Consider the following 13,649-nt stretch of genomic DNA (forward strand, 5'->3'; position numbering starts at 1 on the left):
GTATGAAGTTCCTGGGTGTAAACGTTCTTGAGTTATTGAGCAGAAACCGGTTCTTCACCTCAAGGTCAGTGACCTTGACCTTTGACCAACTGATCGCAAAATCAACTAGACATCATGACCAACCTCACTTCAAAGTTTGGTGAACCTAGATCAAAGCATTCTCCTGATATTGCACGGAAATATTTTTTTACATTAGAGGTCACAGCGACGTTGACCTTTGACCTTGTGACCCCCCAAAATATAGGAGTTTTCTAAACCTCATGATCAACCTCCCTACCAAGTTTGTGAACCTAGGTCAAACCATTCTCAAGATATAGAGCGGAAATGTTTTTTACATTGGGGGTCGCCGCGACCTTGACCTTTGACCTAGTGACCCCAAAAACAATAGGGATCTTCTACACCTCATGACCAACCTCCCTACCAAGTTTGGTGAACCTAGGTCAAACCGTTCTCAAGATTTTGAGCAGAAATGTTTTTTATATTGGGGGTCGCCGTGACCTTGACCTTTGACCTAGTGACCCCAAAAACAATAGGGATCCTCTACACCTCACGACCAACCTCCCTACCAAGTTTGGTGAACCTAGGTCAAACCATTCTCAAGATATTGAGCGGAAATGTTTTTTACATTGGGGGTCGCCGCGACCTTGGCTTGACCTTTGACCTAGTGACCCCAAAAACAATAGGGATCTTCTACACCTCATGACCAACCTCCCTACCAAGTTTGGTGAACCTAGGTCAAACCATTGTCAAGATATTGAGCGGAAATGTTTTTTACATTGGGGGTCGCCGCGACCTTGACCTTTGACCTAGTGACCCCAAAAACAATAGGGATCTTCTACACCTCATGACCAACCTCCCTACCAAGTTTGGTGAACCTAGGTCAAACCGTTCTCAAGATTTTGAGCAGAAATGTTTTTTATATTGGGGGTCGCCGCGACCTTGACCTTTCACCTAGTGACCCCAAAAACAATAGGGATCCTCTACACCTCACGACCAACCTCCCTACCAAGTTTGGTGATCCTAGGTCATGGGGTTTTCCAGTTATCGATCGGAAACGAAGTGTGACGTACGGACGGACTGACGGACTGACGGACTACCGGACTGACGGACAGGGCAAAAACAATATGTCTCCCCCAGAGAGGGGGAGACATAATAAGCTTTTTTTCTGGTGAAAAATACAAAAAAGGCCGGAATGGAGCTAAAGTAACACAAACTGAGAAAGCTAATATTGCAGGAATGGATCATTTTAAACAAAATATATCCTACTGTTTTAATTCTGTTAAATGAATCTTGAGACATCTTGTGTCACACCTCAGTTTCATGACGGAATAATTAGCAATACATTTATGACATCATTTCCTGTTTAAAAATTGACAGTGATATTAACATTTTAAAAATGTTTATGATCAAATCAAACAGAAACATCATTTTTTTCATTTTATGAACAAAATAAACTTTTTTTTCAATTTTTAAAAATCTTCATCACAAAAACAAAACAGAGGGTCATTGTTCTACTGGCATAGCTCTTGCGGTCATTTTAAATCCAGAGCATACATAAATGTATGGGTAATAGGCTAAATACTTGGTTCATTTGAAATTTTTAGTGTTTGGATTACCGGTAGCTGAAAATGTTGCATGTTCAACATGTGAGGACAGACAATGTAGTAACCAGTTTAGTTGAATGAACTATTTTAATATGTGCCAGAGTGATTCATATCCAAAATGCTGAACACACATTCAAAGTAAACCATATTAAAGGGCAAATGGAGACAGGCACTACAATAATATGCAACTATCTGTTACAATTGTCTCCCTTAGACACTTTCATAAGGCTACACAATTTAAATGGCCATATTCCAACCACATTTCAAAAGGAAGAGCTCTCATGGATACCTAACTGCTGTAAATGTTTGTTTGAGATTCAATAACAAGAGAGTCATAGAGGCCAAAAATCACACACCTAAGTGAAAGTTTTAAACCTTTGTTACTATTTGACAATAACTTAGCTCTAGGCCATTCAGTTAAGTTTTTTTTCTTTTATGTATGTAAAATAGGTGTCCCTCAGGGTGGGGAAAATTTTGAACCCAGTAAAATATAAGTTTGAACAATCTTGGTATAGGATGATAAGACAATGCTACACATCAAATAATCTAAGCTTGATATTAGTTCTGTAACTGTACACATGGTCCAAATTTCATTACTGTAGCTTTAAAAATAATAAAATAGGTCAAAGGGTCACAGTTAAGGGCATCAGAGAATAGGATTAATATTTGTTTTTAAAACTGTACACATGGTCCAAATGTTATCGCTGTAGCTTCAAAAGTAAGAATATATGTCACAGTCATATGATAACAGCATAAATGTTTGTTTTCATAATTGTACAGATAGTCCAAATATCATTGCTGTAACTTCAAAAATAAGAAAGTAGGTCAAAAGGTTAAAGATAAGGTAATCAAAGTTCAAATTGAAGGGACTGTACACCAGATTGGCACCAAAATTATTTTTTTCTGTAACAAATCTCAGGATAATTATTTAATAAAATGTTTTACTCGTTGATATCATAAGTGTAATAAAAGAATACCAAAAACAAAAAAAATTGTGTCGAAGATCGGGTTCGAACCAGTGTCACCAAAATTGCAGTCCAGCTTTGTATCCACTGAGCTACGAAGGCTTACTCTAAACGGGTGATATAATTAAGCTATCAACCTAACTCGGTAATTATATCACGTGATAACATTGACTAGCTCATCACGCATAAGGAATTAATTCTACTAGGTAGACATACCCAGTAATCTTTTAATGGAAAAATACAAAAACACTGCGAAAAATGAATTAATTGTAAACTATGCGGTACTTCAGTTAGTAAGTTTCAATGCATTGTAAACATCGATACCAAGTTTAATTTAGTTTTCAACAATTTCTTTTTTTCGCAATTTCATCATATGGGAGTAGTACAGTCCGTTTATATATATGTATTCAAAACTGCATACATAGTCCAAATTTCATTGCTGTCACAGTCAAGATCATCAGAAGACAAAAATAACAACATCGATATTTGTTTTTAAAACTATACACCAGGTCAAATTTCAATGATGTATTTTCAAAAATAAGGAAGAAGGTCAAAAGGTCACCATCAAGGTAATCCAAGCACAACATTGATTTTTTGTTTTTTAAAATGTTCACATGGTCTTAACTTAATTGCTGAAATCTGAAATTTTAGGACAAAAGGTCACAGTCAATGTCATTTGTGGACAATATTTTTTTTCAAAACTGTACACACGGACAAAATTTTATTGCTGTAGCTTCGAAAAAAAGGGTATATAGAAAGGTCACAGTCAAGGTCATCAAAGGACAACATTGACATTTGTTTCACAAGACTGTAATCATGGTCCAAAGTTGAATGCTGTAGCTTTAACAATAAAACAAGAGCACCGCGAAACGGAGCATTATACGCCCGAAGAAGATTCGGCTTGAGGTCTTTAATAAACATTTAGGTTATGCTAGTATACTGCTTACAAGGTGTGAAGTGTTTACAACACAGGCTTAAACTTCCAATATTGAAACTTTAATGATACTTAAGTTAGCAGTGCTAATAAAAACCTTTGTTCAACAGTATTTTTTTACAACATAGAATAATTGTAAAACAACATACATACTGGTAAGTAGTGCAATGAAGGATGTACTAATATGGAATCAGATTTTATGAAATGAAATATTTTTATAAAAAAAATAGAATATCTGAAACTTCCTTAGAAAATCTGAGAATACAAGTTTAAAAGTAGCAGGAATTTCTAAAAATTCCTTTATTAGTAGTAACACAAAGTTGTGGCCTGGACACGGAATTGCTAACAGAATTGCTAACGCCCCCCCAGTGAAATTAGCCTTTGAGGTACGGACCTGGAAAGCATGCTTGACAAATCCTTTTAATGTAGAGATGATTTGTATAAAGTTATTTGAAAATTGCTTTAGTAGTAACCCAGTTATGGCCTGGACATGGAATTGCTAACGTCCCCCCCCCCATGGTGATTCTAGTGTTTGGGGTATGGACCTGGAAATTGCGCGCGACACATCCTTTTATGTAATGATGCTTTGTATAAAGTTATTTGAAAATGACTTTATTAGTGACCAAGTTGTGGCCCGGACACAGATTTGCTAACGCACCCCCATGGTGATTCTAGTCTTTGAGGTATGGACCTGGAAATTGCGCGCGACACATCCTTTTAATGTAGTGATGATTTATATAAAGTTATTTAAAAATCGCTTTATTAGTTACCAAGTTATGGCCCGGACACAGAATTGCTAACGCCCCCCAGTGAAATTAGCCTTTGAGGTACGGACCTGGAAAGCATGCTTGACAAATCCTTTTAATGTAGAGATGATTTGTATAAAGTTATTTGAAAATTGCTTTAGTAGTAACCCAGTTATGGCCTGGACATGGAATTGCTAACGTCCCCCCCCCCCCCCATGGTGATTCTAGTGTTTGAGGTATGGACCTGGAAATTGCGCGCGACACATCCTTTTAATGTAATGATGCTTTGTATAAAGTTATTTGAAAATGACTTTATTAGTGACCAAGTTGTGGCCCGGACACGGATTTGCTAACGCACCCCCATTGTGATTCTAGTCTTTTGAGGTATGGACCTGGAAATTGCGCGCTACACATCCTTTTAAAGTAGTGATGATTTGTATAAAGTTATTTGAAAATCGCTTTATTAGTTACCAAGTTATGGCCAGGACACGGAATTGTTAACGGACGGACAGACGGACGGACAGACGATGGAAGCCATAACATAATACGACCCTTCGGGCGTATAAAAAGTAGGTCAAAAGGTCCCAGTCAAGGTCATGCCAGGACAACAGATATTTGTTTTTAAAACAGTTCACATGTTCCAAATTTCACTTCTGTAGAATTGCTAATAAGAATGAAATTCAAAAGGTCACAATCAAGGTACTTGTTTTCAAAACTGTACGTGTGGTCCAAATTTAACTGTTGGTGTTTAGAAAATAAGAAAGTTGGTCAAAGTCAAGGTCATCAGAGGATAACATTGATATTTGTTTTTAAAACTGTATACATGGTCCAAATTTCATTGCTGAAATTTCAGAAGAAAGTAGACCAAAAGAATAAAGTCAAGGTCATCAGAGGATAACATTGATATTGACTTTTAAAACTGTATACATGGTCCAAATTTCAATGGCTGCTCATCCAACAGAAAACCCCTCAGTTATCTACTAATGTCATTAAATAGGGAATTTATGATCATCGCCGGTCTGACTTCACATTAATGTTTAAAAATATGAATGCAGTGGAATTGAAATTATTTAATTTTGTGTTTTGTTTGTTCAAAATATATTGCCTTTTGTTGGAATGGGGAATTTCAGAGGCTAATTTAGGGGTAAATCAGGATCCGTCGCGTGTAAATACAATGAAGACAAAGTAGGGTATAAAGGCCCCGGCTATAACTATAGCAAATAACAGTAGTTTACTACAACTTCTAAAAGATTCATTTTGATAATAGAATATTCAAATATATTCGATTGAAAGAACTGAATATTCAAATATCAATTTTTCCATTTGTTTGCATCCCTACTGTAACAAGAGCACTGCTCAGTGGGCCCCAAGTTTCTCCTACCAGTTAAAAGTCTTGTGAAAAAGATGAGCGTGTCTCAAGAGAATCTCCATGAAAACTTTAACAAATCCTACCAATAAATGAAAGTTGTTTAAGTCACCCCAGCCCATGTGATAGTGAACTAATGGCATTTAGAGTAAACTTTATCCATCAAAATGCAACAGTTTTAGCCGTAAAACCTACCAGATCACCCATGTCTACTTTTGACGTATTGCCCTCTATCCACATACTGAGTTTCATGAACCTAACTTTGATACTTTTTTAGTTATCCCAGGACAGAGATTTTTTTTCAGTGAACAGCTATACTTTTAATAGGTCAAGGGCCATAACTCTGCATAACTTTGCCTGATGAAAAAAATAAACTTCTGTGCATAATTTCCATATTGCCCTCTTTCCAAATACTATTAGTTTCATTAACCTTGCTTTGATACTTTTTGAGTTATCACAGGACCAAATTGGCTATATTTTTAATGTAAAGGGCAAAAACTTTGCATTACCTTGTCTGACGCAAAAAAATAAACTAACATGCATAATCTCCATATTGCTCTTTTTCCACATAATAAGTTTCATTAACCTTGCTTTGATACTTTCTAAGTAATCCCAGGACTAATTTTTTTTCCCCGTCAACAGCTACCCGGTATATTATTTACAAGTCAAGGGCCATAACTCTGCAAACTTTGCCTGACAAAAATAGTCAGACGAAAAAAAAAACAACTAATGTGCATAATCTCCATTTTAACCTCCATCCACAAACAAAGTTTAGTGAACCTACCTTTGATACCTTTTGAGTTATTACAGGACCGAACTGGCTATATTTTTAATAAGTAAAGGACCATATGTTTGCATAACATAGTCAGACGAAAAAAAAAAAAACTAATGTGCATAATCTCCATTTTAACCTCCATCCACAAACTAAGTTTCCCTCCATCCACAAACTAAGTTTCGTGAACCTACCTTTGATACTTTTTGAGTTATCACAGGACCAAATTGGCTATATTTTTAATAAGTAAAGGACCATATCTCTGCATAACTTCGTCTGATAAACAAACAATTAACTTGCATAATCTCCATATTGCCCTCTTTCCACATAATAAGTTTCATTAACCTAGCTTTGATACTTTTTTAGTTATCCAAGGACAGAGATTTTTTTTCAGTCAACAGCTATATTTTTAATAGGTCAAGGGCCATAACTCTGCATAACTTTGTCTAACGAAAAAAATAACTGTGCATAATTTCCATATTGCCCTTTTTCCACATATTAAGTTTCATTATCCTAGCTTTGATACTTTAGTTATCACAGGCTATATCTTTACTAAGTCAAGGGCCATAACTCTGCATTACCTTGTCTAACATGCATAATCTCTATATTACCCTCTTTCCACATAATAAGTTTCATTAACCTACACGGATGCGAAACAGTGGCTCCAGCTCTCAGCTGTGTATAAAAAGGAGCCAATGACACTTCCGAGCTAGAGCAAAAGAACGGATATCATCGTAAAACATAATTATGACTCTTTATTTTATCTAATATCACAATTATGATGGCTTATTTGAGAAATCAGGGAATGCAGTGCCATATAAATATGTTTAATCTTCAGAGGGTACCTCATTTTTTTTTATATAAAGCAAATATAAATCAAATGTACAGAAAAATAAGAAAATTAACACTTACACGTATTCAATCCGATTGATGTACTAGCTGTCAGTTGATGTAATTTAGCACATAGTTTACCAGTTTTATCTAATCTTTGTTAAATGACACACTTTTCTTTCATCCACTACTATTCATTTATTTTGGAACCTGATTGGAGTTAGAAGACTGTTCAAGAAACAGTAACCATATAATTATACAGATGTTGTGAAAGGATTGTTTAGCTCCATCGGCATTTCTGAGATTGCAACGCCCATTATCAGATGAATTGCATTAAATAATCATAAATAATTATATATTTAAAAAAATACAACACTATCTTAATACTAGTTATAAATAAAAAAAAATGCAACTATTCCAAATATGACCAGTTGAATGCATTATTATACAGCGTATTGGCTCAGCCTCCATGCTTTGGCTCCAGCTCAACCCAGAAAAGGAGTATAAACATGCTTATTCCGGTAATCAGACAGTCATTTTTATTCCCGACAAAATAAAAGCACTCGATAATACTGGCTTTATCTTAAATGTAAGCTTCTTGAGTGAAATTCAGCTGAAAATTGGTGAAAACGTTCTACTTTCGTTTGTAAACATTGATGTGTTTGATGGGAGAATCGGTTTTATAACTCCATAAACAATATGTTTACAAAATAACCCAAATACGTGTGAAGATTAAACATATTTATATGGCACTGCATTCCCCGATTTCTCAAATAAGCCCTCATAATTGTGATATTACATAAAATAACGAGTCATACTTACATTTTACGATGATATCCGTTCTTTTGCTCTAGCTCGGAAGCGTCATTGGCTCCTTTTTATACACAGCTCCTAAAAGAGCTGGAGCCACTGTTTCGCACCCGTAACCTAGCTATGATACTTTTTTAGTTATCCCAGGACCGAGATTTATTTTTTAATAAGTCAAGGACCATAACTCTGCATAACCTTGTCTGACGAAAAAACCTAGCTTTGATACTTTAGACCGAGAATTTTGTGGACGGACGGACAGAGGGATGGAGAGTAAACCTTAAGTCTTCTTTTGTGAAACTGGTAAGGTTCTTATAAGTTATCATTGCTGTATTTTTAAAATTTCTGAAAACTAATGCTTAAAGTGGTTGAATTTGCATTTTTCTTAGCTGATATTTGCAAAATTTCTAACCAACAGGGAAACCCTTCCTAAACTTTCCAATTTGGGGCATCATTACCTACCTGCGTAATAAAATGGATAAAATAATTCGGTACACACAAGCATGCAGATTGATGATGCATTTCTATATTTATGTATTTGACGAGATACGGGGACAATCGTGGTACCAATACCAGACAATTTAAGACTATATATGCCAAAACTCGATCAATATCAACAAAACTTCCACAATATCAACAAAACCCGGCTAATATGAGTTTCCTCCATTTGATTGGCTACAAAACTCACCTAATAAAGGATTTGAGAAATGGACCATTTTCATTGGCTGTCAAAACTCGCCTTATATGAGAAATATGCTGGAAATTATTTCAAAGGTAGTCATTTTGTTTATTGTTTTCCGAGTGTTTCGAAAATATTGTGCATCATATAAACCTATTTGGAATACTTGAAACTATTTAATACTTTAACCACTTTGTATGGTTTGATATTACAGTTGTTTTTAACCCTTTTTTACGACTATTATGATTTTGTACAGCGACAAAATGGACAAAGAAGTTGAAACATTTGACGATTTGGCAAATAATTTACGAAATTAAGGTGGAAAGACGTGCTTCCTTACACTGTACAGTGCTTTATTCATAAGTTTTTGCAATGTCACTTTAAAAATGCATGTCAAAATCAAGTCTCCAAAACCAGACACAATGAATGAATAAGGGATAAATACAGCTTCAATGTGAACTTAAGGTAAGTTATTAGAATGTTTTTAACAAAATGGTAATAGTTAATTAATAAAATACTTATTAATAAGGCGATTTCATATTGGCCAAGTTATTAGTCCCTTTCGGGCTCAGGCAAATACAGCTAACTTGGGACAAATAACTTGGTCAATATGAAATCACCTTATTAACAAGAGATGTTTGTCAAACATTATGCTCCCCCTGAGTGCCATGTTGTCAGGATTATATGGACAATTGAATGAAATATGCATGGACCGAAATGACAGCTGATTTGTCACTGACATTGGATGCTATTAAGGCAGTTTTAAGATTATGACCATTCAAGTGTGAGGATAGAGTGTGTTATGACCATGACCTTTGACTCTATGACCTCAAAATCCATAGGAGTCATCAGCTGGTCACCAAAAACCTAAATGTCAAATGTGAGGGCCATGGGTGCAAGCATTGTCAAGTTATCACACAGACAAGCTTTTTTCGTTCGAGGTCACTGTGACCTTGACCTTTGACTCGATGACCCTTCAAATCATAAGGGGTCATCTCATCTACAGGTCAAACACAACTCCAAGAAATGTTAAGGGCCATGGTTGCAGGCATTGTAGAGTTATCACCCGAAACATTTTCACATTCAAGGTCACTGTGACCTCGACCTTTGACCCGATTACTCCTTTAATCAATAAAGGTCATCTACGGGTCGGGCCCAACTTCCATGTCAAGTTTGATGATCATAGGTTCAGGCATTGTTGAGATATCACTGGGAGAAGATTTGTTAACTTTTTAGCATTAAAGGTTACTGTGACCTTGACCTTGGCCCGATGACCCCCAAAGTCTATAGGGGTCATCTACTGGTCAGGTCCAACCTTCATGTCAAGTTTGATGACCATAGGTCCAGGAATTGTCGAGTTTGCTTTCAAGGTCACTGTGACCTTGACCTTTGACCCCTAAAATCAATATGGGTCATCTACTGGTCAGGCCCAACCTCCAAGTCAAGTTTGAGGGTCATGGGTGCAGGCATTGTTGAGATACAGTACACTCCACGCGGATACTACCACTTTCCGTTTTCCTCGGCGGATTTTGGTCATCGCGGACACGACATTCAATTGATCATAATCCTTTTTCCTCGGCGTTTTTACTCGTTCACCCACTGAGGCGGATCAGTGGACCGTATAATTACAATCGCCGCGTTACTCAGAGGTAAAAACACCGCGAAACTCGGAGGAAAACCGATAAGAATCTCCCACTGTATCTAATTTTGTTTATTTGATATATTTTGCTACACCCGCAATAATTTAATTTTTTTTAAATTATTTCGCGAACCGAATTTTCAGACATCCAAAGGGCATCAATCGTAACTTTCACACTTACCAAGTTTAACAGACGAAGATTATCTTTCTATCAATCTAACCGTATACACCACTGTTGACAAGTTAATTAGTAAATACCCATCCTAAACGATGTATTGCATGTAGAAAGAGGGAGTGTGAAATATTTATTGGAGGATTAAATAAACAACAAGGGCAATCAAGGGATTAAGAAAACAAAGACATGACATTTTTGTAAAACGATCTGCCAATAAACTTTTAAACTTGTACCACACTTATAGACTGTAAAAAAGCCATTATATACAGTTATACTTATTGAATCATCAATAAAAGTCAACACATTCAATGATATAGGTAACTAATTAATGTGATGAATTAAAGTTGGAAATGCAATACTTAAGATACATTCGAAAACACCACTCAGACACATTAATCCTGCATAACAATATACATGCTCTCCATGAGATCCTCGTGTGTAAAACTGTGAGTTATGTGACGTCACACAGTGTGACTGTTTGATGTGAAGCCGATAGAATGTGTTATTCATTTCAATGCATGTATCAAATGGTGTTTGATGGGATTTTAATTAACTTGATGAAGGATTTACACTTATATGCGTAATAAATAAGTTTAGAACCATTGATAACTACGGATAAATTAATAAGTGGTAAAATGCAAATTAAGAAATAATGACCGAAAAATATTCACACTTACAAAGTTCTCAACACCTTCATTACTCCAATCTAATCAAGTTCTCAACACCTTAATATAGTAAGAGAAAGATGACAATAACAAACACAAACGCACGCATCTTTTAATTACATAATGTGAAAAACAACAGTTGTTTGACGATGCTGATGAAAATTGATATGGAAATTTACAATAATTGTTTTTAAAAGGAAACTTACGGTACTTTGAAAAATTAATTATTTAATTCTGTTTTAACAGAAGCAATGTACTGTAGTAGCTATGCACAAAACGCGGAGTTCCGCGATTAGGTCAATAAATCGATACGATCACCGGCGCTACTCGCAATAAAACCCTCCATAGAAAACAATTACCTCGGTGCAACTTGGCGAAATTTAGCGAGGAAAAAGGTTGAGTACTCGGCGGAAATCCGCGATAAATTAAAAACGCCTCCAAGTCACCGAGGAAAGTGGTAGTTCCGCGTGGAGTGTACTGTATCACTTGGACAACCTTTAACCATTTCAAGGTCACTTTGACCAATGACCCCTAAACTCAATAGGGGCCATCTACTGGCCAGGCCCAACCTCCAAGTCAAGTTTGAGGGCCATGAGTGCAGGCATTGTCGAGTTATCACTCTGACAACCTTTTAGTTATCACTCTGACAACCTTTTACCATTCAAGGTCACTGTGACCTTAACCTTTGGCCTGATAACCCCCAAAAACAATAGGGGTCATCTACTGGTCAGGCCCAACCTCCAAGTCAAATATGAGGGCAATGGATGCAGGCATTGTCGAGTTATCACACAGACAACCTTTTACCATTCAAGGTCACTGTGACCTTGACCTTGGCCCGATAACCCCCAAAACAATAGGGGTCATCTTCTGGTCAGGCCCAACCTCCAAGTCAAGTATGAGGGCCATGGGTGCAGGCATTGTTAAGTTATCACTCGGACAACCTTTAACCATTCAAGGTCACTGTGACCTTGACCTTTGGACTGATGACCCCCCAAAAGAATATGGGTCATCTACTGGTCAGGCCCAAATTCCATATCAAGTTTGATGAACATAGGTCTAGGCATTGTTGAGTTATCACTTGGACAAGCTTTATAATAATTTTACCATTAAAGGTCACTGTGACCTTGACCTTTGACCCGATGAGCCATTAAATCAATAGGGGTCATCTACTGGCCAGGGCCAACCTTCATGTCAAGTTTGATGACCATATGTCCTGGAATTGTTGAGTTATCACTCAGCCAAGCTTTGGTCTACAGACGGACCGACCTACTGACCTTCCGACCGACCGACCGACATGTGCAAAGCAATATACCCGTCTTCTTCGAAGGGGAGGCATAATAATATTATAATATATATTTAAAGAAAGTGGAAACTAACTATTCCAATCATTGAAACAAAATTTGGCAAGAGGGATTAGTGAATTCACTTATAACTGCCTTATACAAGAATTTAAGTTTTTGTTCAGTGCTAATCATTTTCATTGAATTGGCAGAGTTGTGAAACAGCCATAATATAAGTCAAGGTTAAGTACCGTTTTCCTGGCTCCACTGCTACCCTTCGCGACACAAACAGGGGCTTGGAGCTGAGTATGCACATGTCCTTGCTTTCATCCTCAGGATCAGAGGGAACATTCTCAAACAACAGGCAGCCGTTCTTCTCCTCAGACTCTAAATATATATAGTAGCCATAAATTTTAACGTTGTGTAAATACATAAGAACAGTCCAATATGAAATTAAGTATCAAGCAGAACTTGGGTCCAATGGGGCCTATGCTCTACTGGCATAGCTTGTTTAATCAGAGTTATAATGTACGTATAGGCAACATATGGATAGTTCACTTGGAAATGTTTGTGCTTGTTCATGGACGCCGCGATTACAGAAGTTACATGAAAACTGATGAATTAGCATAACAACTTCAAATATCATACAGATTAAAATAACAATAAATTTCACAGACATATGACTGCCATGAAATAAATAAATTTACATTTTCTGCAAAAATCTTAAGGCTGCACTCTCACAGATTCAATGTTTTGAGAACTTTTTAAATTTTGTCTCAGAACAAGCCAATTTATGCGAAAATCCATGGAAACCAGTGATATAAGACTGCTGACAAAAAATCAGAACGCAGATTTTCATATTTAAGTTCAAAAATTGATGTTTTATGCATTTTTCTTAAACTGTTAGTAATGCTTTATGCCATAAAACATTAATTTCGGACAGAAATATGAAAATCTGCAATCTGATCTTTTGTCAGCAGTCTCATATCACTGGTTTGCTGATATTTAAGCAAAAATTTGTTCATTCCAAGACAAAAATAAAAAAGTTGTCAAAATGGCAAATCTGTGAGATTGCAGCTTTAAATTCTCATAGATTATATATTTACTGTGAATAAATATTCTAACAATTTGATTTTCGTTTTCTAATAATGTTTTTCATCATAATTTCCACAATAAATTAACACAA

General features: G+C 36.3%; 1 protein-coding gene across 3 annotated transcripts in view; it reads right to left on the bottom strand.

Annotated features, from left to right (window-relative positions):
• Window positions 1–13,649, bottom strand: part of LOC128220107 (uncharacterized) — a 131,082-nt gene that overhangs the window by 9,288 nt on the left and 108,145 nt on the right. Inside the window, exon 11 of one of the 3 annotated variants that reach the window (XM_052928371.1) lies at window positions 12,715–12,850. In XM_052928371.1, the coding sequence (XP_052784331.1) occupies window positions 12,715–12,850 (136 nt within the window). Of the gene's footprint in view, window positions 1–12,714; window positions 12,851–13,649 lie in introns of those variants that run through there. The other 2 variants (XR_008258721.1, XR_008258720.1) reach the window with 2 other exon arrangements.

Source organism: Mya arenaria, chromosome 15 (assembly GCF_026914265.1).
Source record: "Mya arenaria isolate MELC-2E11 chromosome 15, ASM2691426v1".
In the NCBI taxonomy this organism is placed as follows: Eukaryota; Metazoa; Mollusca; class Bivalvia; order Myida; family Myidae; genus Mya; species Mya arenaria.